At 41.5% G+C, this 27801-nt stretch overlaps 2 protein-coding genes across 3 annotated transcripts; both read right to left on the reverse strand.

Moving 5' to 3' along the window:
* Positions 1-4779: 4779 nt before the first annotated feature.
* Positions 4780-14324, reverse strand: reep2 (receptor accessory protein 2). The gene is made up of 8 exons (XM_072439185.1): positions 14150-14324; positions 12281-12353; positions 10713-10789; positions 10234-10354; positions 10020-10133; positions 9244-9427; positions 8326-8486; positions 4780-6144 (listed from the first exon to the last, which is right to left on the reverse strand). Exons 1-8 carry the CDS (start codon positions 14179-14181, stop codon positions 6079-6081), a joined length of 828 nt encoding a protein of 275 aa, XP_072295286.1. The 5' UTR covers positions 14182-14324; the 3' UTR covers positions 4780-6078.
* Positions 14325-15210: 886 nt separating this feature from the next.
* On the reverse strand, positions 15211-27274 carry kdm3b (lysine (K)-specific demethylase 3B). 2 transcript variants are annotated; one of them, XM_072439043.1, is made up of 25 exons: positions 26786-27273; positions 25666-25824; positions 25480-25593; positions 25293-25398; positions 25084-25208; positions 24959-25018; positions 24281-24883; positions 21984-23049; positions 21700-21916; positions 21405-21619; positions 21178-21330; positions 20984-21091; positions 20787-20914; positions 20470-20716; positions 20146-20399; positions 19580-19852; positions 19331-19502; positions 19152-19242; positions 18943-19073; positions 18736-18855; positions 18408-18431; positions 17363-17502; positions 16374-16550; positions 16152-16286; positions 15211-16023 (listed from the first exon to the last, which is right to left on the reverse strand). In XM_072439043.1, exons 1-25 carry the CDS (start codon positions 27035-27037, stop codon positions 15943-15945), a joined length of 5151 nt encoding a protein of 1716 aa, XP_072295144.1. In that variant the 5' UTR covers positions 27038-27273; the 3' UTR covers positions 15211-15942. The 2 variants fall into 2 exon arrangements, with proteins under 2 accessions (XP_072295144.1, XP_072295153.1); XM_072439052.1 differs by lacking the exon at positions 18408-18431 and having other exon boundaries at positions 26786-27274.
* Between the last annotated feature and the right edge of the window lie 527 nt (positions 27275-27801).

Here is a 27801-nt window from a genome sequence, read left to right on the forward strand (position 1 = left end):
TATCTATTGTCTGAAATTGAAGAAACAACAAAACCATTCAAATCAAGTACAAGATGAATATTCTTATAGCTTATATGGCTTAAACTATAGACAATTACAGTAAAACTAGTGTGCTAGAATGCTACTCTTAACTGCTAACTGTCCTAAACTTTGAGTATTTGTTGTATTTTACTTGCACTACAGAGTATTGGCCCCACTTTAGATTAGTTCAGCACCACGGAGAGCGCCCCTGTGTCGCCTCCTACATTGTTGGATATTAAAGTCTTTACGTGCTGGTTTATGCGTGCATATATAAGTCGCGGTGTGTCGCTGGTGTGCTGACAGCTCACCAGGTGTCCTCTCAGTGTGAGGCCCTCGGTAAACAGGAACCGAGCGGTAAATAGAAAAGACTGAAGCTAATGATGTCAAAACCACGTCTAATACGCTCCGTCAACCACTCCCAATTCATCTGTCAACCTTCGTGGGATTTACTCAAGACGCCTTTCACGCGGAGTAGGAGTTGCGGAGAAAAGGTAGCATGACCGTGTGAAATCAAGAGGGCCACTTTTGTAAATCACACCATTGTAAGAGGATGTGGATTCTGCTTCACAAAGATACTGTTCACTGGAGCACTGATAAATACACTTGACCTTATTTAGAGATGAAGTCTTTTAAATACATCTCAGTAAAAATCAAATGGAACTTTTCACAGCAATTGCCGACAACATTTTATGACTAATGTGGGAACATGCATCCTCCAAAATCTCAGCAGGATCAATAGTTCATCTTTTTAAAGGTGCACTATTTAACTTTTCCGGTGGAGTGTTTACCCCTTGCTTGTCTCCATGTAGATACAATTTATTAATTCAATTATTTATTTGGAATGTTCCACAGTTTGGCATTAAACATATCTATCATTAAACATATCAATTACAGGTACTTTTATTGCTAAAAAATACCTTGACAAACATTCATTCTTACTGTCAGCGAGCGCCTCACCACAGATCTGGCCTGTAACTTGGCCTAGTGGCACCGCCTCCTTGTCTCTGTGGAGATGGAAACATCTGCCATTCTGTGGACACTCTCCATGGAGCAGACGCTCCGCCAGAAATGTTACATAGTGTACTTCTCAAAAAAGCCAATTTAAAAAGCAAATTTCCAGAAAATGTTGATGCACCTTTTCCTCCTCCTCGCTACATGTTTGAGGGAAAGCCACATGTTTGTGTCAAATGTAAGCTGAAGAACTATGTATTAGGCTTTCTCCAAAGGGCAGGCAGATTTCAAGAAGAAAGATGAGCCGAGTGAGAAGCCCCAAGGAGTGATCGAGGAGAGGAGCTTCTAGAAGTGCATGAACAGTTTTCTCTATAACCTTCGCTGGCTGCCAAAAAAAGACAGAACATTTTTATAAAGTTGAAGATATAGAAAGGAGGTGACCAGAAATCAAATGACAAAGGACAGGCCATGAGATTTAAAACATCCGTGACACAGTGAAAGTATTTGATGGAGGAGAGCCAGTGACAGACTTATGGGGAGGGTAAAAGTGGATCGTTTGTCCCCAATAGTGTCCAGACGACACAACCACAAATGATCAAATACATCGTTTTCTGCTTTGAATTCTCTGAACTACACATTTTAAATGCGTTTTAAGACCGTTTGTTAGACTGTGTAAGCAAATCAGTGGTAATTCAAGCCAAGTAATTTATATGTTTATCACTTTAACTAAAATCAAGCAAATACAACTGATAGAATTCATCCGTGATCAGCATGGGTGTTCAAACAGGATACAAATGTGGTTTGGAACAGAAATGTTACCGTTTTTTTCTGTGAAATGACAATGATTAAAGTTTATATTCTTTTATGTTCAGGAAGATTAAACTGAAACACGTTCTTAACAGAACAAAATAAACCAATACGAGGATAAAACGTTGGTCATTTCACCGAGCCCTAATAATAGCTTGCATCATCCATCTGTGATTTCCACTTGCCATGTTTATTAATACATCTTACACCAAAGTGTTGTTGTTGAATACTTACCAAACCCAATTGTGTGTGTGGGAATGTGCTTATCTGAGGTGTGAGCAGGTCTGGAGCAGCCGCGGACCGCCCGGAGGCAGTGAAGGTCAAAAGCTCCAGCTCTGGTCAGGAGCCAGCTGTCCGTCTGCCCAACACGCTGGAGCTGGCACCGGAGACGCAGGTGAAGACTCTTATTCAAGCTCCAGATGGGAAGGACTCACTTACATTTACTTCAGGAAGATATTGTACTTTTCAAGCAGCAAACGTTTACTTGAACTTGAGAAATAGTCTGTTTGAAATGACCGTACATCTTACCAATGTGATTTGTCATTTGTGTACCTACTCTTTGTAAATACCAGAATATGTGCATTATTTAACGTTGTGTCCTATCGATTACAGTAACTCATCGATCAGAAATCAGATTTGAAACACATTTTACGTCCAATTTCTTACTCAGTGCTCAAGCAGTAGTTTCTGCAAATACTTTTATACTCTTGCTTGGTTCTCTACGTTTTACTTCTACTTGAGTAACATTATTTTTTTTACATACAAATCAGGCTAAGTTTCCCACCTTTGCGTTTCTGTAAACACAAGTTTGTTTGAAAGTCTAATGAACGATGTAGAGAACACGGGATTTGGCGAGGCAAAGGTGAAGTGGAAAAGTTGTCAGGAGGAGCAGAGATGGCCGCGGCGATCGGGAGGGTGAGCCAATCGTCCCGCTCACTTGACCCGTCCAATTACCACGGCGACGGTTAATTAGCGCCGGGGTAAGCTGCGGCAATTAACGCATTGTGTCTCGGACAAGCGGCGGAGGACGCGCGTCGGAGCGTCTCCTCCACGCGCGCAGGACAATGTTGCTATGGATACCTGCAAATCCTTTCTGTCGATGTAGTGGAAGGAAAATAAGATAGAAAAGGAGGAAAGAGGTTGGTGAAAACTGGAAGAACGTTGATAAACTAAAGCGGTGTTTTATTTACGCAGACACGTGACAAGAGACGCGCTTTTAACGGTCCGAGAATAAAAACTTGAGAATAAAAAGATGCTTAAAGAAGATTCAAAAATGAGAAACGATCGATTATGTTTGATGTAGTAAATGAAAGAATGAGGACGCACCTGCAGACACTGACACTGTGACCCGGATGTTTGCCCCTGTCAGCACCTGCGGGCCAACACTAAAGGCGCAGGTCCCGCAACTCCCGCGCGCCATGGACGTGCGGACGTGTTACATAAGCTGTTACACACGACCCTGCGCACAGGAGGGGCCACCGGGACCCTCAGACAAGGGGCCGAGCAGGTGTAGACTTAAAGGCATTAGTGGGATTAATGCGTTTAGTCTGTTATTGAAGTGCGCGTGACTTAAACCGTGAAAAGTGACCGGGAAAGCAGCCGTAACTATGATAATATTCTTTGGTGAATTGGTTTGATAAATCACGAGATTGTCGGTGCGGAGTTCAGACAAATGTTTGAGAACGGCACAGAGCGTGACTGCCACCTACAGGTTACTATGCGTCCCCGCGTGCGCATTCTGTCACACAACTGTACGACCATAGCGCCATTGTGACGCAGGTGGGTGGCGCCATCGTGTGGGTGGTATGCGCTGCTACAGTTGAAACGCACAACCCTGACAGGATAAGATTGGATCTAGATCAGGGGTGTCCAAACTTGTTTCACCAAGGGCCGCATTTTGAAACTTAAACGGGGCAGAGGGCTGCAAACAACTTGACAATGTCGAATTTGTTGAATGACAAAGTGAATCATTCGAAATGTTGCATTTGGCGTAATTGCGATGAGCCTCCACACCTTTAATTAGACCTAGAACATTAATATTAGGTTGGTATAACATCAATATGCCTGAATTTTCACAATTTCACAGTAAAAAGTACTACTTTTTGTTGTTTGGGCCGACATAGCAGGAAGCTGGAGGCCCAACAAAAATTGGTTTGAGGGCCGCATTTGGCCCCCGGACCCTAGTTTGGACATGCCTGATCTAGATGGTCTATTGTCTGATTCAAAACGGAGAGATTTTAAATACATAGAATAAAGAAAGACCTTCACCAACCAGACCAGTTGTGTTCTCACTTCTTATTTCTCAAAGCTCTCATTGTTTATCTGTAAAGCTCTTGTCCGTGTCTTGCCTGAATATTTAACAAGTATTTGTCGATGAAGATCTCAGGACATTGTCATTTTGGAGTTACAGAGTCAACATGGAGATAGAGAAAAGGGCTTTTAGCAACTTTGCTCCCGGCCTAGGAAACAAAATAAAAATCTATTTAAATTCATTCAAAGCACTGGTTACTCACGACTCACGGAACTAGTGCCCTTGTTTTACATGATTATCACATTTTGCATTCGTTAATTTTATAATTTTATTTGATGTTTTACTTGAATTTGATCAGGCTATCATGTTCTTCTTTGTTTTATTTCATATTTGACAGGGTACCAATGAAAAGGAGGTTTTCTCATTTGTTTTTCCCTGTATAAATAAATGATAAATGAAAACGTTTTGAAAGTTGCAAAACTGTATGCACCTATTCTGTCCATCATGAATTGACATGCCCTATAAGCTAATAAAAGTAAGTTCAAGTTTTCCACATCGGTCTTTACAGAAAAAAATGAAATTTTAAAAATGTTTACTCCGAGTGTGCTTTTCAGGGGAAAAAGATCCCAATATAAGAGAAATAAATGGTCACATTTATATAGCGCTTTTCTACCGTCAAGGTACTCAAAGCGCTTTACATCAAGGATTAAATTATGCATTATACATTTTCACAGTGACAAAAAATAAGCATTTATGACCGGCCATTCATCTTTATTAGTAGTTTTAATACTGTCACAGGTCATTGTTAATATCATTGTCCTAGCACAGATTATTTGAAAAGTTGGCACAAACAATATTTAAAATTCAATGTACAAAATCAATAAAACAAAAGAGAAAGCAGAGATGTTAAAAACTCATGAGAGAAGATAAAAAGTAAAAACATTTGGCAAGACAAAACTGAAGTGTGCTAGTTTTGTTGGATCTGAGCCATGGTCCTCCTCCTGTGACCAGTCGTAGTAAACATCAAGTCCCTGTTTTGAGGTTGAAATGTCTAGGGAGCCATAAAGCCCAATGAAATCCGCCCCTAGAAATATAATACTTGCAACCAATTACAAAACTAAATGATTTAAGCCTAAAAGTTGAATAAGGCAAGCAAGCTCGTATTTTCTATGTACAGTTACTATTTACAGTATATTCAGATATTACAGAGCTGAGATGTGGTTTGTCGCCCCCTAGTGTTCCAGGCCAGTACGACCCCGCAAACAAAAAAGCCCCATGCAAAAAGTGTTTGCTGAAGCTCTCAAGATCTCCTATCAAATGTATATTGCTTTAACGAATGCCTCATTCATTTATTCTTAAATATTAAACCATACAAATGACCTCATTAACTGCTAAATAATTTATAACTATAATACCAATCCAAGTAAACACAACTCGTTATAGTAAATATCAATACTGACTATTCCTACAAACTAAACAGTGTCACATGTGCAGTGTCGTCTAGGTGATGGGTAACAAAACCAACACGAAAACAAAGCCTTCTTCACAAATATTGACCAAGATATAAAAATAAATTGGAAAATAAAAGATAAGTTAAGGTTATCAGTGCCAGTTTCAGTCATAGCAAAGATAAATGTAATTCTAAAATGAAGGAGATAGAAGTGCGATTGACGGGTAATACGAGCTTTCAAGTCGATTGTGTGACATTTTGTGATTTATGTGATACATGTGTTTTAAACTGGCCAGCAGACAGAAGTATGATATGTACAGATTTAAAGGAAAAGAACTGATGCTCCACTGACTGACGAAGCATCACCTTGACACTCTGTAAGCGCCTTAAGACAAAATGTTGCCTGGAATATTCTTTGGGTTAAAAATAAATAAGTTAAAATGAACACTAATGGCGCAGTTGGCAAGTCATCAAGTCGACCAGCAAACTTCAGCAAAATGACCATAGTGTTAGTTTTGGTGAAGTGGAGATGAGCCCGTGTTTGATGTGGCCAGAGCGAGGACAGGCCTGGAGGCTAAAGGCGCCCAGAGTGCAGGCATCATGGCGTCTCTGCGGGCACAGACTTCTTCTTTGCTGTGGTTTTTTTCACCGTCTTTGCTTGAGTCTGAAGAGAAAATACATTTTTCATTTCAATTCAAAGTTTTTAAAAAAAGAAGCGGGTCACCTGTATGTCTCAGTTGGCAGAGCAGCTATGACTTCATGTCCCTTACTCTTCTTATAAAACTATGTAAAGCAAAGCATTTTAATAATTTATAGCAGGGGAGTTCAAACTTTTTTTCACTGAGGGCCGCATTGTGAAACTTATTCAGAGCAGAGGGCCACAAACAACCCGAGAATGTTGAATTTGTTGAATGACAAAGTGAATCATTCGAAATTGTGGATTTAACATAGTTTTGATGAGCCTCCACACCTTTAATAAGACTTGGAACATTAATATTAGAATGCTTCAATGCTACTTTTTGTTGTTTGGACAAACTTAGCAGGAAGCAGGGGGGCAACAAAAATTGGTCTGAGGGCCGCATTTGGCCCTCAGACGTGCCTGGTTTATAGAGTGAAAAAACAAGCTTTGAAAATGTTTATAAATGCAAGTTTGAAAAGGAAGAATTACAGAATAAAAATCATCTCTGTATTCAAGGGAGACGAACAGCCCTCTCTCCTTCCCATGAGGGACCCTGGCTCAAAAAGCAAAGGAAGAGGAATGATACGACTGAAAATCTCTAATCATTAATCAACAATATCATATTTGTCCTGTTTAGTCTAAAACTATCCTTTTCTACACAAAGGCATGTAGTCTGGGACTTAAGCTGGGGACACACTGCACTCTTTCCCATTTGTGAGAGATAAAATGTATTTATTTGAGCAATAATTGTAAAATTATGTTAAAAATGTTAAATGTTGCCAATGTTAAAATGTGTTTATTTTAATTACAACATTTTTATGGCCCCATAGAATTTAGAAAATGTAAACTAATAATAAATGGAGTCTCGTTTGTATGTTGCGTTTTGTGGCGGGTCCACACTTCACAACTCTAACAACTAAACTAAACCCTACAATATTCAATCAATATACAAAAACATGGTTATAATCTATGATAATTTTAGAGCAGAATTAGTTAATGGTTTATTCACGCTGTCATGTGACACCAGGCCAACCAAAGCAGTTGGCTCAGTGATGCAAACTACCTCAGGATTCTCTAAAATGCACAATAAAAGGATTTTATCAGAGGAAAACCTGTGTCGTTTGGATCATTTATGAGGCAGACGTGAGCCGCACAGGGAGAATAGAGAAGGGGGAGGTGAACTATGCAGTGAGTGAAATGATTTGTTTTGTTCATTAGCACTTTAGCTCTGGTTGTAAATTGTGTGCGTCCTTTCTGTATAATTAATCTGAATAATAAGTATACACCTGGCTGTTGCCATCGTCTGTGCATTGTTCTTAGTGCAAAGATGAAAATAGAAAGAACAGACGCAGTTACTAGTGTCTCCTCCGCTGCTTTTCACTGGCCGCTGGGCTCCGTGTGCAGAAGTGTCAGTAAACTATCTGCTGTACCGGAAAATGTCTGAATCAGGCTTTAAATTCACATGTTTGAATGATTGTGACTGGGGTGTGGTCAAGTCTCTGCAATAAACACTACGGGACAGAAGCAGCTGCGACTGACTTCAACTAGAGATGACTGCGAGTGACTGAAAAGCATAAGCAAATACTAAAAGTTGTGTTGTGTGTCCTTGGTTTAAGGCGGAATCAGAGAAACACATAGTCCGCTCGTATCAAAACAATATGGCGGCTTGAAAAGGTAAAAAATATGAAGAAACATTGTGGACTTGAGCAGAATGAATGGGCGAAGCACCGTTAATCGGAAGTGTTTGATGTTCACCGATCATTTACCACTAAATCAATGAGCTTGTTAGTTTCCCATTAGTCACAGAAATAAACACGTCTTGATTGCGCGGCTTGTGTGCGTTTGGCCTGAGACAAGGGAGAGGGAGTGGAGACCAGAACAGGCAAGTATAATGCAGTCTTTAAATCTAAATACGGTTTTGAAAATGATCCAGGCAGTAGCGGTTATATAATGGACATAATATGCATCATTTGTATCCGTTATTGGTCTTTAGACTTGCTTTTGAGTGACCTATGGCATCTCATATATTTAAACAGAGACTCAAGACAAGAGAACCTATCAAACTGGGACACTGAAGACGTGTGATGTGTGTCCTTTAAAAAATTAAAGGACACATGTTTTGCTTAATATCAACCATGAGCCTGGACACAGTGAAAACAGACTTACCTCCGTCTTTGCTGCAGGTTTCTTGGTAGTTTTGACAGCAGTGCTGGTTTTCTTTGTGGTCCTTTCTCCCAAGTCATCGTCTGAGTGTTCGGTCCTGGTGTCCGACAGGTCTGAGCTGAGCTGGGACAACGTATCATCATTAAGGGACCCCATCGAGCGAGCTGCCACAACACAAATATTTACATCTTTAGGTTGGTCTATGCTCTACGCTCTACAGAACAAACTTACATCCTGAAGAAGATATAAATGTTGTTCTCATGGCCTTAACTCCTCCGTGTTAAGCCCCACCCTCAGAAGATAGAGAACCATCCGAAAAACCACCTTGCTCATCTGTGGGAACCAATCAAGACCATGAAACTTTAACCAGGTTAACCTACACTAAACTAGGACCAAGCAGTGGTGTTTTTGTGTTTATTTTAGATCAAGTAGCACAACGTAAGATTGCTGGTAGCAGATCACCACCTGCATTACTCCATGGAGATGGAAAGTTAAAATGGAACTTTAGAACATTTTCCATGTAGACAAACAGGTGACAGACGTTTGTTGAGAAACAAGCCGTTCACAGCAAGAGTGCATGTTTTTCAACTCAGTTTTTCAACTCAGTTTTTCCAAGTCCATTCTTTGGTTGAAATCATACACAGTGGGTCTTTAAGAACAATTACAATGACTATGTAAATGTATGTCATTTTAAATGTAAGAGCTGAAAAGCTGCTAGAGTTCATTGTTGATACAGTCAGTGTTCAGTGTGAGAAGGCCTCTCCTCCTCCAGGGTCACATGATCCCTCCTCCTCCAAAGACATCTTTACACAGTCCCTCTGTGCCATGTAAAATCCCTTGAATCCACTCTACATGTACTCATGTAAATGAGATTTTTCTGGCTGATTAGGCAGCCACGTGCTGGGGCATGTGTGACCTTACTCTGGCGTGCTGAGGCGCTCCTGGCCCGGGGCAGCGTGCTCGCTCCTGTGCCCATGTCGTCCACTGTGTCCCGTCTGGAGCGGCCCCTCTCTGATGGGTGCAAGACCAGGTCATCGTCCGCGTTGATCAGAGTCAGGTCCTGCATGCTGAAACTACGAAGCTTGTCCGACAACACGCCCTGCCCCTGAACACACAGCAGATGACCGACTCTGAAGGATTAACTGGACTGGTCAGCATCTGAATAATCACTCAAGAAAAATAATTACAGTCATGCTCTTACTTTATGGACTTTTTGTGTTATACACTTCATACATAAAGCACTATATTTTAGTAACAAGGCATATCACTTACAGTAAGAGATTTTCAACCAAGAATCTCATACTATAGGTAAATAAAGTCATATTGATCCTACTCCTACAACTACTACTACTACTACTACGGACATTTGGTCTATACTACACTACAACAACAACAACACTACTACTACTACTACAATGTACACAAATAATTTGATTTTCAATCATGTGCAGATTTTATGTATGTGTTGAATACTATGATATTAAATCAATGAGATATATGAAAACTTACAATTTATTTCTATTTTGGTAAAAGAACTCTAGCAAACACATTTTCCTCACTTAACCCTGTGTTTGTGCACGTGCTGAGCCAGATGAAACAACTCTTATATAACCCCATTAAAACATGCCTCGAGGAATTTGTGTCACATGGGCAGCTGCTAAAAGGGCCTGGGGTAAACGCAGAGGAATCACACTCACCTTAGCGGCGGCTGTGACTGCAGCGTTAGCAGCTAGATTCAACCCCCTTTTTCCAAACTTCATCATGGTCTCGTAGCTCCGGTCTTTGGCCTGTGCAATGTAGTCATCAATCTCCTATAGAGCCACAGCAACAGGCCAGGGTTTAAGACAAAGAACACAGTGTTGCAATAAACATTTAAGTGCTTGAGTAGGTCATTAGAGGTCAGCTCTGTACCTTCTCCTTATTGGACAGAGTTGGATGGACAAACTTGCGGTAAAGGACACTTGAGCCTTTAGTGTACGGTGAAAGGAGCCAAATCACAAACGCAATCTTCAGTTCAAAATAAAAAGGAAACCTACGAAAACAATGCCACAAGAAAGAAAGAGTCATTGGACATTTTTAGAAGTTGAAATACAAAAAAATACATCAAGAACAGATTATTTTTGTGTGTGGACAATGTTGTTCAAATCAAATAGAAGCCATTATTCAAAGTGGTTCCATTTGACCAGGTAGACTTGTAATTGTATGTTTTTACATTAGAAAAGGCCTCAAACACTGAGTAAGTCAAAAGAAATATATTCTGCACTTTCTGTCACACTTCAAGAGAACAAGAAAATTACAAAATATGCTAAAAATACAAATCACAGGGTATTACAGAAGCTGCTCTTTATCAGTGGTTGGTTCAGCACAAGGGGCATGATGTCAGCACTCACCATGACAGAAGCATGTCCGTGAGGGTCTCCGCAGTAGTGAACAATGCAAACACTATCCAGTACATCATCCATTTCACCTGCAGACACATACAGAGGTGAGAACACTTCTGGAAAAACATTTATGACTCCGAGCGCCCACAGCACGTGGAGCTGCAGCACGTGGAGCGAACACTGAACACAACATATGTTACAGTCGCATCACATCAGTCAGAACGCCTGGGCACAGACCATAAACACTGCTGCTGCGGGAACATTGACATAAGCCCAAAATCATAACGCACTGTATGCAATTACTAACATTTGGTGTTTCCCATTTAAATTGACCAACAAAATGCTTTTTATTATTCATTAAAATATCTTATTGTGGAAAATGACTTTTCGTCAGGCAATTAATCCAGTTTTAATAGAGATCGAAATTCGGTCATCTCAAATTATCAATGATCAGCAGAGTCGTGAAAGTCAGTAAAAGCATGTGGTTTGGAGCAGTGTTCAGACTTTGGAGGAATAAATATGATCATTTTTTGTGTTACAAGGTCAAAGATTAAAAGCCTGTAGTGTCTTGTTTATGTTTGGGAAATGATATCTATGGGTTTTGAAGCATGTTTTGAATGGTCTAAAGTCCTCAAATGATGCAAGTTAAAAGACCATAAATTGAAAGCCATTTTTTTTCCTTTTGAAAAATACATAATCATACTGAAAATCGAGATTAATTAATACGAGGAAAGTCTTTTGAGCAAAGCAAAATAACAGAACAAATAAAAGAAACCCGCACATTCAACTTCACGATCTTATTTCATGTCATGAGGTAAACAAAGAGGCACTAAAAATGGCGCCCTCTCATCCGTCTGCTTGAGTAGCCTTTGAGAGCAGGCCGTTGCTATAGTAACATGTCAGGAGGAGAGTCTGTGGGGCAGCGCTCGTTTCAAATCGCCCGACACCATCCTCTGAACTAATCACGTGAAGGAAATCAGACAATGTGGTTTTTGTTAGAGCTTTTTATCATCTGATGCAGGTTCTCGTCCAAGTCTGAGGCTGTTGCTTTAAGACGGTGACGCTGCACTTACAGATGGTGCCAACAACGTCCACTGAACTCATCTGCTGACTCACACACGGCCCAGTCACTTTTAGTCACAGCTTCACAAACGAATCAAGTGATAACAAAGGCCTGGAAGTAGTCATTAGTATTTATTGTGGCATTTTCTTATAGCATCTTCTGTATAGTTCAAGTACTCTTATCAACTGAAATCTATTTTTGACCACGAAAACAACTTCATTTTTCTTGGTTTATTCGTTTGCAGACACAAGACATAGTGATTTTAAGATGGAGGCAACTTTCAACACCTGCTGTGGCTATTCATCACATAAGATATTACTAGATTGCAATAAAAACATACTGGGAACAATGCAATAGCCAAGTAAATCCGTCTTCATTGAGCGGCAAGCCCACTCAGAATCGGTTTATCTATCCAAGTATTGTGTCCTTGGGCAAGATGTCTCACTAATCTCCAGTGCCATCGTTTGCTTTTGGGACATTTACCATCCATTATCATTTAAGAGATCACACTCACGTATTCCTTCACATTCTTCGTTTTCACAGCTTTATAGGACGCGTACGCCGGATACAGTGTCCCAAAGGCGAGGCTGAAAAAAGCAGAGCAGGAGATCATTATCCATCCTCAGAAAAAGGCCTGTGGGGCGCTGTGACAGTTTGACTTGTACAAATGTTCTTGTGGTGAAAACAGATTAGCCATGTTTGCTCATAAAAGATGGTTTGAAGAAAATATCTGTTTCATTCAAAAGAGACACTTAAAACATGTCCACAGGCATTAACACTTAAGAATACTGCTGAAATAAGGCCAGTTACACAAACATAAGAATCACATGCATTTTATAATACAGTGAGTGAAGGTCAAGTCTGTTTTATATAAATTTTTGTTGCCTTCAGTTTTTGTTTTGTTTTGTTGGGATTTAGGACAGGGATGAGACTTTGTTGTGGGTCTGGCAGTAGATTCAGGAAGGCTGCATTTCAGATGAAATGCAACTGTAGGAGTAAGGGAAAGGGGTCATCCCTGCGTGCTGACGGGACAGTGCTGCTCTTTTGGTGTGTTTTCAGTGGTATCCGGTGCCACTCAGTGATTTGTGCTGAAGTGACAGGATGTGACTGCTGACAGCAGAACCCTCTGATGAGTAACACAGTGCCCGTCACAACCAAGATTTACAATCTATTTTTAAACAGAAAACCCATCTTGTGTTTGTCATATGATGACATACATCTATAGCATTCTGATAGAATGAGAAATACCCACAACTATTTTCTCAGCGTTTAACTCAATCTTCTGGATGGCTGACTCTAATCTGCCTGGTCAAGTGAAGTGTGCAGTGCCTTGGAGCTTAAGTTGTGGTGCCACTGCACATCTTTGGAGTTTGAAAAGAGCATAACAGTGTGTGCATTTCAAAGTACAATGTTTATAATAATACTACAATAATGCACACAAAAACTTGATTTCTTGCACTGAATTTCCATGTCCACAATATATGATTGTCAAGACATCTTTTCTGTGAGATATTGCAGAGCTGTTATAACATATCTGTATAAACATGCTCCCATATCTGATGACATTTCCATGAGAGGAATACACTAGGCTATGATTGAACAGCCTAACACACATGGATATTCAGGAAGATCACCCAGATAACACCACAAAGACACAAGATGCATCTTAAAGCGAGGTCAGGACATTACATATTATAATAGATCCATGGACATTACACATTACATCATTGTATCACTCCTTAAATGGGACGCTCATGGATCTATTATAATATCTGCTGCTGTGAGTCATCCGCGGCTTTTCCGCCTGAGCAGGTGAAAGGCCTTTGAAGGATCGTTTATGGTGAGACTCAATGTGCCCGTTACACATAAACATAAACCATAAACATTCACCATAAACATTCACCGTGGAACATGAGAGTTTCAACATGGCGACACAGACGCCTTCACCGAAAATGACATGTCGTTACGTTATAAACAAGACATTATGGTGTTAAAAGTGAGCACAGATTGAGACAGTGTAAGAGCCAGGGCTGGAGTTTGAAGTCTTGTCTGGCATGTTAAGTAGGAGACAATAATGTGGCCCTCTAAACAAGAGCTTTCTCTGGCAGCAGCACATTTATGTGTCAGGTGGTTACGAGCCACTAGCCAACATATGTTAGCAACACAATGCTAACAAGCACAGCGCTCTTCTGCTTCATCATTGTGTTTATGACATAAATTAACGGAGTGATGAGTACAATAATAAACATAACTCTAGGCTGTTTGTCCCAAACACTGGCCTCTCTCCGGGCTGAAGACACTTGTCCCGCCGCTTGCTCAGCATCATGCAGCTGATGAATGAGGAGCTAAAGCCACTAAACAGATGCGCCCAGCCCATACTCACACAACCATCCTCGAAATCATCCACGACACCATCCTGTCGGTCCTCCGTGTGACCGGGACTCGTCCTCACTTCAAGTAAACGCTGCTGAGCGGCTCCGGCGGGCTATGTGCCCCCCATCCCCCTGCAGCACGCGGCTCAGATGTGGGCTGGATGAGGACAGAGCCGCTGCTGTGGCCGTGTGTGTGGATCAGGTGTCTTCTGTTTCCTCTGTCTCCTCTGCTGCTGCAGTGTGGTGGGCTGATGTGCGCCTCTGATGAGGGGAAACAGGATCTTAAAGGGCCCGTGTGAGCGAAGCCTCTTTGAACTTCACCATGTGACCGAGACACAAGCTTTGATGACAATACACTGAGGAATAAAGTCTGGCGGTAATGCAACACTTGGATGCCAACCGCCATAAAACAATAACAACAACAACAACAACTGTGGACGAGTGGAAGGAACAACGGCCAGGAAACCTACTGTACTTCTCTGGTCATCACTGCTGCTATAATAACGGGATATTAGTTATTGGGAGACTGGTTATGCATCACCACAGGGTGTCAGGTCAGGCCAGTAATGATAAGTCCAGGCTAGTAAAGAGAATGAGTCATGAGCTTTATTGAACCTCTAAGGTACACACAGGTTGCTTCCTTTCTTTCTCTTTCTGTGTTCATTATCTGCTTTTTCTCTGATTCCTCCTGATCCGATTGATGTTGCTGTTTTGTTGCTTTTAATGGCGGTTGACAGCCAATTGAAAAGGTGCATTTACCGCCACCTACTGTAGATCTACGTCTTCAAAGTTTCACGTTGAACCGTTATAGAAAAAAAAGGAAAGACATTGCTCAAACTACAACTGAACTGAAATGTCAGCAAACAAAGACCGAACAGGTTCTACAGATCGACAGTTTTTTGTACAATGACTTAAACTATGGATGATCAGGAGGAACCACGGCTAAGATAAGCCTGTGTGAAGACGACAGAGCGTAGATGTTATTGTGATGTATATTGTATTGGTGTCATTTTATAATTTGTCATGATGTACTGCAAAACCTGGATTGCACCGTTCGAATAACCACAAGCAATTTACGTTTTTGTAAACTTTATTGTGAAAAATCAAAGACCGCTAAGATCAATATATATTGATACAATGTCAATGGCCAGTCGTTCTGTTCAGCTGAAATTATGTTTCAATTTAGTTGAAGACCGTAGATGTTCAGCCCATGTGAAGAAAATAAGTTGATTTAAACCATTACATAAATGTTTGCCCCATTAATAATCTTTTGATCACTCATGTCGGGCGTATAAAAAGTGAAATAAGAAAACTCAAAATACAAAACTTTGGTCTGAGTCCCTTCGTTTCTCATTTTTATGTAGGCCACACTGGGCAGAAGCAAACAGCCATTTAAAACTCCACAAAAGTCTACAAAAAGGAGTTAGCCTTGATCCTACGTAGACGATACACTCATTGCTAGTCCAATACGTGCTTTATCCCGGTCTTCTGTGTGGTTGCAATGTTCTCTTAAATCTCTTCACATCTTACATACACAATAACAGAACACACACACTGACCTTAAATACAGAGTTAACAAAAAAAAATAAAAATTAAAAAAGAACTAGACGAGTAAGAGCATATAGTTTAACGTTGATAAAGGATTGCCTTCATCCAAGAGCCAAAAAACAATATTATGCTCTTATTTCCACCTCAGTCTTTACAGCCACCAAAAACCTACATTCTAGTCCTGTAGTCTGTATCTTGTACATGTCGCCGTGGTACTGTCAGTATGAGCGGTGCAGAGAATGGTTGTCTTGGGAAACTAGGGACGAGTAAGTTTAGATTCGTGGGCTTTTAATGTCCCAACGGCGTCCTTCACTGCATGATAGATGATGTTCTTCACCTAAACAAAAGGATAGGGAAAAGGTTCATGGAATATTTAATAAACCAAGACTGGAAGTTGCAGTCTTTTAAGAGCTGCAAAAAAACAAATGCGTCAATGGAAAATTAAAGACGCATTGCGATACCAACCTGTAGCTTGTCTTCGTGGTTGGTGTGAGTGGTGGACAGATGCCTGAACTCTTGTGTCAGTCTGAAACAGTGCCTCACGTGTTCAGGAGATACAAAGTCCTCTGCCACTTTAATACAGCTGTACAAATTGTGGACCTATATTAAGGCAAAGACAAATGGAGAATTTAGATAAACATTGTTGATATATAGAATGACATGTGAGCAGTGGCTGAGCAGTGTGACCTGGTGAGGAGCGCCTGCAGGGATGAACACAGCGTCTCCTAAGAACTGTACAATGGCCCATCCCTGAACTCCATACTCCTCATAGAGTCTGCGCCGCAGAACCTGGTCCAAGTACCAGCTCTGGTCATGAATGGGGTCGTGGTCTGATGGGTTCTCCTGACCTTGCTCGTCACCCACCTAAGGAGAAAACAAGTACACAGATACAGTTCAGTTTCCTATTAAAGACAGTTATTTGGGACTGCAAGAGAGGAAACGGCTATAAATGTACTTTGATTCAAGTTCATCTTGCTCACTTTCATTCAGAGTTTTTAAGCGTACTGATAATCATAAATAAACATAATTAGGTTATATTAGGCTAGGAAACACGTGTTATGTTCCTATTTTAATAGCCTGTATACCAATGTTGAAATCTGTAATATAAAACAGAACAAAATGTATTAGTTATAAGAATTCACATGCCTAACATTTAATATTTTGAAACTAAAATACAGTGGCCACAACTAGCCTAAATAACAGAAGTTTAAGCTGATCTGCGCCACACTAGTAGCTCTTCTAACTATTATGTCAGTTATTTGTGAGACGGGCTCCATGGTAACACTCAGGGGAGGAGCTTGAAACTCAGAAAGTCAGCATTCGTTTGGCTCAAATCAACAAACTGCTTTGTAAAGACAAAACCAGCCCAAACAGGAAGGATTACACTATGGCATTAGTATAATCTTTTTATTATTAACTACTCGAATTGATTGTAGCGCATTGATTGTAGCTTGCTGGCCCTCCGTGTGTAAACTGGTCGTTCAGCGAGTTTATCCTGAGGTACTTTTATACCAGACAATAACGTTCATGTAACAGTTATAGCTCTGAAATCAAGTGGTAGATTATGATCGATGTAATGTACACCCTTGCTTTACTGACACAAACATATTCTTTAAACTCAACAAAAATAATAAGTTGGTCATGAGCTTAAAGACTAAAAGACTCAAACAAGTGACCTTGCGGAGCAGCTCTCGGATCTTCTCGGCGTCTTTAGCAGCGTAGATGTGCCACAGAGCTCCAGGTTTGTCCTTCCCCTCGTAAATCCTCCTCTTCGTCATCTCATCCACATCTCCCTCTTCAATGGTGGCAATGACCTCTGCAGGAACAGGCATGAGCAGAACACACATACAGGAACCAAAGGGTTACTTTAATGGTGCAACAAGGACTGTAACCAGAAACCTCATCTGAACTCTGAATAATACAATATGATCTCATTTGCTCATAAATAACTTTTGGGGATCATTTCTAAGACAGTTTAGTTTTGAACTGGTGGCTGAAGATCAATAGAGTTTAGGTGGTTATTATTAGAGTTAGATGTGCGTTGTCACAAGCTTGTTACAGCAAAAAACTAACTATTGATTTAACGCAAAGTTGTTTAAGACTTAACTCTTTGAGATGGACCAGTTCAGAACTACTTTGGTCACAAGATGTACAAGTCACAAACGACACAATCACATTTGACAACATCCATATCATGAGCTTTGAAGAATGTTACACAAAAAACACAGCTACATCGGCGCATTGTCACCGATCTTTCAATACCTTTTGCTGAGCTTTAGTCTTTGCAAACAACATTCATGTGAGATTATCTAAATTCAATGTATGTTTACATGTAACATATAAAGTCATGGTCATTTTGTCATGGTGATTTTATCATTGCAGAGGGGAAGATACAGGGGCCAATTGAAGATGTCCTTCATTCACATTAGCCTAACAATCTAAAAATCAGGACTGAACTGGAAACCATTGAACACAAAGTCTAATAGAAGGATTAAAAAGGAGTCGAAAAGAGTTGAAATATTCTGGAGGGCTTAATAAAATTGAATTTACAGTTTTAAAAAACATAACTGATAATGCTTAAAAAGACACACAGTTGGGTCGCAGTGCCCTGGCCCCTGATGAGGAGCCGAACACAAGAATGGGGAGGAGGCGTGAAGCGGGAGTTAGTCAAGAAGAAGGGCATGCGACTCAAGTAATACAATGATTAAAAGTACAACAGACCTTGGCGTCCAGACAAATCAGCCTCTGTGAATGAGAAAGTTTACCACATTGTAAAAGGCTGAGACCCACTGAAGGGTTTCTTTGCACCAATGATTATTGGAATGTAGAGCAATATCAGACAGACACAAGACGGCAGATCTAGTCAACCATAATCTGTTCGGTAGAACAACTCAGTATAACAAAAACTTCTATTCTACCACAATCATAATTTCAAAATGACTTATGTATCGTGGGAATTTGGAATACAAGTTATACAATAGACATTCTCAAAAATGATACGGTGTTGGTCCAGAAGTAGAAAAATGTGTGAATACGGTAATAAACTAACCTTGCTCCGACTCCTTGTCCCCTTGAGGGATGCCCACATATACCATGACATTAACAGCATCTGACACATCCAGATGGAGGTTTGTTGTGCCCACCTTCCGATCCTCTGTTGCAGTCAAACCTAAAACAAAACATACAGAACAGATAATCAGGCTGCAGAAAAAAAGTTAAATATCTTTCAGGCGGCCAGGCATCGCTAAGGTCTCACCATAGGCGTTGTACATTTTGGGCCCAAGGTCAGGGCGAACAAAAAAGTTGGGCAGGCGGGCAGCCAAGTTTAGACGACCATCTCTTTTTGTGTATTCAGGTAATGGTAGGTTATCCATCAAATCATGAAATCTAGGACAAAACCATATTTACATCAATATTCAGTCATATTTAGCACATCATTCTGATTACTGACAAGGGGATCCCTACCGTGTTGGCATCATATCTCTAAAGTCTTCTCCAGGAGGCCAATCTTTTAATTTCAGCACCATGGGATTGCCCTCATTATCCTGCAGACGCTCTGCAATAACAAAGAAATATATAACTATTCACCAAAAACACAGGAAGAAAATGCAGAAACATTGCAACTGTTAGCTGTGTGCACTCACTGCTGAGGACTTGGAACCCGTCCCAAAAGTCCCGCACCTTCACGTCAGAGATTATAGCACAGTTTCTACAGTTGACCAGGTCTACATCCTGGTCTCCAAACTCCTCACTGAAGGCCTCTGGTCGCCACAGTTCAGATTTTAGACGTTTGTGTATTCCAGAAACCAACACAGGCTAGACAGAAGGAGGAAATCAGTAAAAACAAAAGTACAACAAACCAAAATAATGGAAATAATAATAGTGGTACTTACTTGACCCTGTTTCCAGCACTCTCTGAAGATCTTCCAATTGTTGCTGTTACCAGGATCTTGTAAGCAAAGCAGGCGGCCGTCGCAAAGCCAGGTGTGTGAGGTGTGTGGCTCCAAAACACTGAGTCCAATCACTCCGTCCTTGCGTCCCCCCAACACACTCATTTCTCCTCCCTCAGAGCTCCCACTCCGGCGACCTTCAGCCTTCTTGGTCTCTACAACTGAGGCAATAATGTGGTCCAGAAAATTTGGCAAGCCACTCTTCTTTTTATCACTCTAGAACACAATAACAAATAATTCATTTTCAACTCAAAAATCACATTAAGTACACAAGAACATGAGACCAGTGTTAGAGGCGCTGTACACGATTTTTAGTCTTGAAAAAATAACTAGTTAATTTTAAATGAACTAGTTAATCTTTGTTTTCTCAATGTATTTCTGACATCCTTATCATTGACTGTAATGTGAGCAGGAGAGGTCAATGCTAACACTAGCATGCTAACGGGACACCTGCATTACTTACAGAGTACAGCTCCTTTAATACCACGTATAAAATAAATGGTACTTACCCCTGCTGAGGTAAAGACAGAAGGAAAGGGCACTCCACTGTCCCCTGGCCCCTGCTGGAGTTTCCCTGGTCCAGAGTTGAGAAGGTCCCTCAAACTGGAGCCCTCAGGTTTGGACTGCGATGCACTGGAGCCCAGCAGTAAACTGTTGAACAGCTTGGGACTGGATGCAGAAGGCTTTGACAGGGCACTCAGCGAGTCCAGACCAAAAGGAGGCCGACTATCTCGATTCATCATGGAGCGCAGTGAACCAGATTCTGTAAATAAAATTAATTTATGTGAACTTTTTCTTTTCAGAGCCATAATATCTGAAGTATTTGGACTGACCCTTGGTGTCATCCTTGGACTTCTGTGCAGCCAAGTCTGCGAGCCAGTGCAGAGCAGAGCTGTCTTTAGAGGAGGCCTGGGCATCTGCAGAAGGTGTAGAGGTGCTACTTGTGGAGTTTGTGCTGCTCACAGTCTCTGCAGAGGAACTCTCTGCAGAGACTGAGGCTGGGTCTGGTTTGATGACCGATACATCAACTTCTGCTTTTGGAGTTGCAGCTCCAGGGCTGCCAACACTGGGCACTGCAGACTGCACAAACAAATCCCCAGAGACTCAGACACTTTGCACAAAAAATACAAACAAACAAAAAGCGAAATACCTGAGAAATTCCGTTGGGGGCACTGGGGCGCACAAGAGACTTTGTGTGTCGACTGGTACAAGGACAGTTGGCCTTAATACCCCACTTGCCTCTCGCTGAATGGACCATATCCCCAATGTTGTACAGAGCTGAGGAGGAGGGAGGCCATAAATTAAGATGTTTCAAACTGTGGATTTGCTAATCTTAGTGTGCATTACCTGCCCCAGGAATGATCTGTGTTGGCATGAGGTTCTGCGGCTCATGAGATTGGCCTTTGGCACACTTTAACCAAGAAAATACCTCATCTTCAGGGTTTTCTTCTACATCTGTTAATTAATAACTCTGGTTCAGCTGCAGACTTTGAAATCTAAATGCAAATTTATTAATGCATACCCAGGTTGAAGACACCTACCTTCATGTGGCTTGCTTTTGCGAAGTCGATAGCAGTCCAGACAGACCCCAAAACCGCACTTTCGACAAACCCAGTGGATGTTGAACAAAGTGGTTTCGCAGACATCACACATTTCTCTTACTCCTCTCACTGCACGTTTCCATGCCACTTTTTCTAAGAATAGGGAATTAAAGATTTTGAAAATACTCAATTCGACAAAACACAGATCCGCAGTCCTGGATACTCACGATGAGGTTCGACCATCATCACAGCCTCCTTCTCAGACATGACCAACTGACAGAATTGGTCTCCAACATTGGCCAAAATGTACTTTGACGTGTCCAGATCCAGACCCTCCTGGACAGCTGGGCTTGGCAACCAAAGTCCCATAGCCATAGCGTCACTTTGTTGGGGACTGAGAAAACCCTCAACTCTGAGTATGCCTTTACGAGTGAACGCCAATCTGTAAACACAAGAAGTATTTAACCAATCATTTTTAAAATACATAAGTTTCATTGCTTAAACAATGTGAAAAATGTTTACCTTCGAAAATGAAAGAAACGGCAGGCCACGTTAGGGTCATCTTCCTCGTCACTGTCTTCATCTCCATTGCGATATTTCCGGTATCTTTCCAGACGACATTCACGGCATTTGTGTAGATGAGGAGCCACATTAATGCAGGACCCATCTTGAAGGAAGGACTCTCCGGACTGTTTTAGACGACGCACCTTGCTCTGGTCTTTGAGCACTGACTGGCCCACTGATAAAGAAACCATGTTTGAGATCATCATGTACACACAGTGATATGAAGAAATACACAGACGCACCTTTGATAGACTTATTCCGAGGGCGGCTTTTGGGAGCTGCCTTGCCCTTTTGCTGTGCTGTGCTCGATTCCGGCGGTTGATCTGGCCCTTGGCCCTTCTCTGGGCCCTCCTCGTTCTCGCTCAGGTCAGAGAGATCACTGTTGTCGCTGGACTCGGAGTCTCGTTTGGACGACTGGCCTCTTTCTTCAAACTTCTGCGGCTGACTGTGGTCAAAAGACACAGGCTCGTCTGCCATGCCACTGGGGCCAGAAATTTCAGGCTCGGGGCCTCCCGAAGAAGAGGAAGAAGGGATGGAAGTGTCCTGCAATGGCTCCTTTGAGGCACTACTTTCACCTGGTGTCCTTTGAGATGGGGCAGGAGCTGAAGTGGAGGCAGTGTTGGGTAAAGATGAACTAGCAGAAAACTGGGTTGTGATAATGGCTTTAGGGGGTTCAGTCATAGAGAAGAGGTTAGGATTGCTGTCTGAAGACGTCTGAGGTTTGGTACCAGAAAGATCAGCAAATGCTGTGTGGGATGATGAAGTTAGAAAAGGGTTTGTGGACTCTTTTGTGCCCTGTAGAAAAAGGTTCTGGTGGTTCTCTGAGGCGTTAAAGCCAGTTGGTGACACCGCGCCAGCTACAGATCCATTACTGTCATTTTTCTTTGAAGGGACTTGAGCTCCAGGAGAAGCAGCATTTCTGCCCAGGGAAGGAACAGTAGGAAAAGCAGCAGAAGTGTTGAGCACCCCATTTCCTGTTGAATGGTTCTCAGGCACTTTAGATTGTCCATCGTTGCCAGGTTTGAACAGGCTCAGGGGATCTTTGTTAAGGCTCTCAGAGACTGCAGTGAAGTAATTGGTGTCCTTGGCTGGCCCTGACATTAGACTTGAGGCTGAGCCAGTGTTCATACACTGCATGAACAGATTTTGATCTGGTTGAGTTCCATTTTTTGTTGCTCCAAATCCAAACCCAAAGGGTCTGGATGGGTCCTGCGTGGTTGTGGGAGCGGTTCCATTCAGTTGAGAATTATTTTCTCCAAACACACTTGAAGCTTGTTGTGGCACCCGAAAACCTAGAGCCTTTGAATTCTACACAAACAGAAAGCAAAAAGTACAAAATGATTTGACTTGATCACTTGCATTTTTACATTAACCTTCCTGAAAATATGGTCGACCCCCCTCATCTTTGGTAATGATAATGTTTGAATTTATAGAATAAAGCTATCGTCTACTGAGAATGTGTATAAAATGCAAGGCACCCTTAGGTAAGTCACTAGGGCAGAAACAATGAATAATAATAATAATAATAATAATAATAATAATTTGATTACATAAAAGCTTTATTATTTTATTTTATTAGCACAACACAGGAGAACGTGGTATGAGCACAAGTATATAGTCTATAGAGCAAAATTTTGTTGTGTGTGAGAGCATGGAGGACCGCGATGATGAAACAAAGTCCACACCGAGGGGGGAAGACACAGAGGTCAAGTGAACTAATGCTGCAAAATGACTTTGAGTTTTACAAACACGTGTAGATGTTCCTTAATCAACTTTAATTTATGAGACATAAAACGCACATTAATTCATCGCAGATATTGTTACTGTTCTGATTTAATCTGGCCTGTTTACAATACAGTCTGGTGACAAGTTAATTCAACATTTATAAAGATTCTAAGAGAATATCTTGGGTTTTTTCCCCCATCTTTTCTAGCTGAGAAGTTTCTGTGCAAGACCAAACATGGATCCTTTAGAAATTAGATAAGTAAGTAAATGATTTCAAAGAGAATGAAATGTGACAGATTTGGAAGTGAAATGTTGCCGTTTTGGAAACATACTTCTTATTATTTCAAGAAGCAGCTCATTATTTGTTAATTACTATGAACTATTAAATAATAATAATAATTTTGCAGAATGTAAAGAAAAAGTATTCAATTGAGCAAAGAAAAGAATTGATAGCTGCAGCCCCATTAGTCACGTTAAGAGTTTCAACAAAGTTTTTGTAAAAGCAGAGAAGGGAAAAAGATCAAAGAACTTAGAATTGGGAGTTGGGAATAAGGTTTTGGGACTCTTAAAAATTATGGTCTGGACCTTATAGATGTCAACAGTGAATTTTTTCAGGAATGACCAAACTATAAACATTTCCACAGGAGCATTTGAACTCCTCATTCAGGCAACAGCCTTTGTTCTGATGCACCAATGACCATCCTAACCCAGTTACGAATATAAAAATAGGACACCCAGAAAACAGTCTAGAATAAGTCTAGCGTGTGCAGATCATACAGCTCACTGTTCATTTAGGTTAGTGTTGTTGTCTTACCTCAGTTTGTGTTCCCCAAAAAGGAGCTTTAGCGGTAGTAGCAGAAGCTGAAAGTGTGACACTTGGGCTGGTATCTGGTGCAGACCAGGAGACGGTGCCGGGCCCCGGGGAAACCAGAGGACCTGTTTTAGTGAACGCAGACGGAGAGGCCTCCTCTCTCTCCGGCTGTGCTGAAGGAGACACCTTGGGAGCTGGAGCTCCAGGGACCAGGCTCGGCATCTGTCCCAGTGAAGGGAAAGAGGAGGTGGAGAAAGGGGAGGGCGCCGGTTTCAGGGGAGGGGGGACTAGAGTGTGAGCTGTGTTTGAAGTAGAGTCTGCAAATGGTCGTCCATTTTCTTTAATAAGTCCAGGAAATGGGAGATGAGGAGACAATACTTTGGGTAAATTTCCCTCAGTGGAGCACCCATTTTTAGTAGTGCTGCTGACTGTAGAGTCACCTCCCCACATACCCACTCCTTCTTGGGGGACTGCACTGCTCCGCCCCTCGGCTGCGCCTTTAAAACGCTTCAGGTTCAAGTCGTCATCGGTTTCTGAAGCAGTCCTCCGTCTTCGCCCAGTGTCACCTTTCATTGTTTCACTGCCTTTTCGTCCATTTTTTGCAATCTAATAACAGATGATCCCCATAAATATTGAAGACAAATGTTTTCTTCTTAATTGTAAATTGAATGCCAAGCTTACCTCCTCTCCAACCAACATCACATGTATAACACGAGGATCTACAGTCTGAGTTTCTTTTCCCTAAAAAAGGAACACTTTTGAGCACATGCATTTAAAACAAGTAAATAACAGGCTGCAATACACACCTTGTCTAAGGTAATCTCCATAATGTGAGAGACAGGGTCATGCTGCGAAACCATCCCCAGAGCCCAGCACTCGTCAAATTCAGGCTGGTAGACACGAACTCTGCGCCCTTGGATGGTGTAAGATCCTAGAAAAGGATATGGAGCAATAGTCATATAGGACAGAGCATATCATGCTTGAAAGAGAACTGCTCAGTTGCAACATTACTTACCCATTCGAAAGATCTCCTGTAGCTCAAAATCATTACACCAGCTGGAAATGGCAGCATGCAGTGAAGGGTGCTCCAACAACAAGGGGTGTCTAATGTCTGTCTCAATCTGCAAAAGGATACGTCACTTAAGTGCATAGAAGCAACAGAAGAAAAAATACATAAATATAAATGACAGATATTTACATACCTCAAACCTCTGAATTGAGTTTTTATCAGGTAGGAAGTCCAAATTGTTGTGTGCAAAATACATCACAGGAACCACTGATCCTAAGCCCACTCTGTCCACTAAGCAGCGGAAAACCTGCACAAACCGAAGATGGCATTATTTCTTTGGCTCTATAGAATAACTATCACAAACTGATCTCTGACTTACAAGAGCTGGCCAGGCGACAGCTGAGGACCCTGTTGCTCCAGTCCCATTGCGATAAGACGCCCAAACAACTGAGTCCTCCAGCAGCACAGCCTTCACCCCTTCACTGTAGACCTTCACCCACGACCAGCGCTGTGTGGCATTCTCAAACTCAACAAACACCTGCAGAATAAAACAAAGTGTCACAAATGAAGCCATCTTTGGTATGCGCAATGTCTGTCAAATATATACAAAATCATTTATGTCAAGATGTGATACAGCAGTGCAAGACAAGACCACTGACTGTATTATGTCAAGACAAAGCAAGGATGGCTATATGAATGAGCACAATAAAGGTTTAGTTTACAAAGTTTATTTCTCGAGAGACAGATGTTACCGTTTGGTTTGCAGACAAATAACCACATTTTAAAGAAAATAAGTTCACTGAAATTCAAGTTGGTTATTTGTTCCAAATACAGTAGCACATTACTTTGCCGTTGCTACAGCTTAATCCATTTATTTAGAATTGAAAAGACATAGAAACTAACGTCTTTTTTAACATAAACAAGTTTTAGCTACTTCTTTTTTGATTTGCTGTGCTGAAGAAAATGTAAATTTGACTCTCCGATTCGACATAAAACCATTAACTGATTAAATATCTTGTTAAACACTTAATTAAATAATTTATAAGCAGACCAAAAACAATGACACTGAATGTGAGAAGCCTCTGGTCAGTGTTAACTTTATCAGGTCATTTAGCTGGTCATTTAACGTTTCGTTAGCTGATGATGCTAACATCATTATTCAGAGCAGCTCTTTGCTACAACAGTTTCAATGTCTGGTGTTGAACACCAAGGATGTGTCCTAATATGTGATTATTGCAATGGAAGCGACATCTTTATTGTTTTGAGTATATTTGCAAACAAAGCTTAGGCCACAGAAGCCCCAGTGTCGAGTTTGAAGCACTACCTCCGTCAGCGGCTTGTAGGAATAACGTAATAAAAGCTAACGCTCCAACAGTCTTCAAAAAACCGATGGTCATTTTCAATGAAAATTACTGGAATTAACGTTTTCTCGGTTTCTTTCTCGTGTGCTGAGTGTTTAGTGAGCCGTGTGGACTCCGCTTGTGGATGTAAACACTAACCGTGAGTCCTGCAGCGGGGGTTGTTGTCCCATCTCCGCCGCTCGTCTCCGCTAAACCCAGACCCATGACGCTGACTGCGCGGACCGTGCCCCGCAGCCAGCCCCGGTCCGCCGTCGCCTGCTTCGACTCCAACCCATTAGCTGCCCTACCGTCCTCCAGGTGCAGGAGCAGGCGCTTGCCGATCAGCTGAAGAGAGTCCCCCATGGTTTCCTCGTTAGCTAGCTGCCTCACTGAGCCACCATGAGCCACCATGAGCAGTGTGAACTTCTGAGCACTTTAAATGGTGACGATCAGCGGGAGAAGACGACGGGCGCTCCGCTGTGACCGTCCGCGACACCGGCAGACGTTACTGACCACACCCGGGTGCCCGCAGCGGCGGACAGAGTCAAGCCACGAGAGAAAATACTGTTGCTGTTATTGTCCGCGGAGCTAAACGACTACCCAGCTTCGTCCGCCATTGAGCCCTGCAACAATCAAACGCACTCCTCGTAGACAGCAGCACTGCAGAGACCAGAGAGAGAGGAAACAGCGGCCTCTAGTGGTCAGTTTGAGAATGAGGTGAGTGGCGCTTGTGAAGGACATCACAGCACTCTTTATTTATTAATAGTTATTCACAACCAGGCCTTCTGTATCATTTAACATTCATACAGCTATAAATTGACCTACTTAATTCACATATGGGTGTATGAATCAGAGTATGTAAATTGTAGAAAAAGATTCAGTTGTAGTCATCTAGACACTGTTTCATCCAAGAGTCAGTCTCAATCAATCAATATGTGTGTAAAGTCAATTTGGAAAACAAAATTTGTATTTCAGGTTTTAATTATTAATATTTTTTCAGATATCAGATTTTTATGGAGGGGAAAAACGGATTTTCCTTTTACTGCCCATTTCCAGCATCAATACTCTTAAATTTAAGGATAATTGAGAGATTTGCAAAATCTTACAAACTGTGGATTTCATTATTTGACCTCTTCGCTTAGATTTCTTGTCACTGAGGCTTGTAATAGTTTTTT

Source organism: Eucyclogobius newberryi, unplaced genomic scaffold, assembly GCF_026437365.1.
Source record: "Eucyclogobius newberryi isolate DKJ021-1_F unplaced genomic scaffold, fEucNew1.0.hap1 SCAF_11, whole genome shotgun sequence".
Lineage (NCBI taxonomy): Eukaryota > Metazoa > Chordata > Actinopteri > Gobiiformes > Gobiidae > Eucyclogobius > Eucyclogobius newberryi.

What these genes read in the sequence shown, in the direction of transcription:
- kdm3b (XM_072439043.1), bottom strand. Translation starts at nt 27,037, where the DNA reads ATGGTGGCTCATGGTGGCTCAGTGAGGCAGCTAGCTAACGAGGAAACC. An exon ending in TTTGGGGAACACAAACTGAG is followed by an intron (nt 23,050 to 24,280) that starts GTAAGACAACAA and finishes CTGTTTGTGTAG; the next exon opens with AATTCAAAGGCTCTAGGTTT. An exon ending in CCCCCAACGGAATTTCTCAG is followed by an intron (nt 20,717 to 20,786) that starts GTATTTCGCTTT and finishes TTGTTTGTGCAG; the next exon opens with TCTGCAGTGCCCAGTGTTGG.
- reep2 (XM_072439185.1), bottom strand. Translation starts at nt 14,181, where the DNA reads ATGGTGTCGTGGATGATTTCGAGGATGGTTGT. An exon ending in CGAAGAATGTGAAGGAATAC is followed by an intron (nt 10,790 to 12,280) that starts GTGAGTGTGATC and finishes ATGTGTCTGCAG; the next exon opens with GTGAAATGGATGATGTACTG. An exon ending in CAGTCACAGCCGCCGCTAAG is followed by an intron (nt 9,428 to 10,019) that starts GTGAGTGTGATT and finishes CTGTGTGTTCAG; the next exon opens with GGGCAGGGCGTGTTGTCGGA.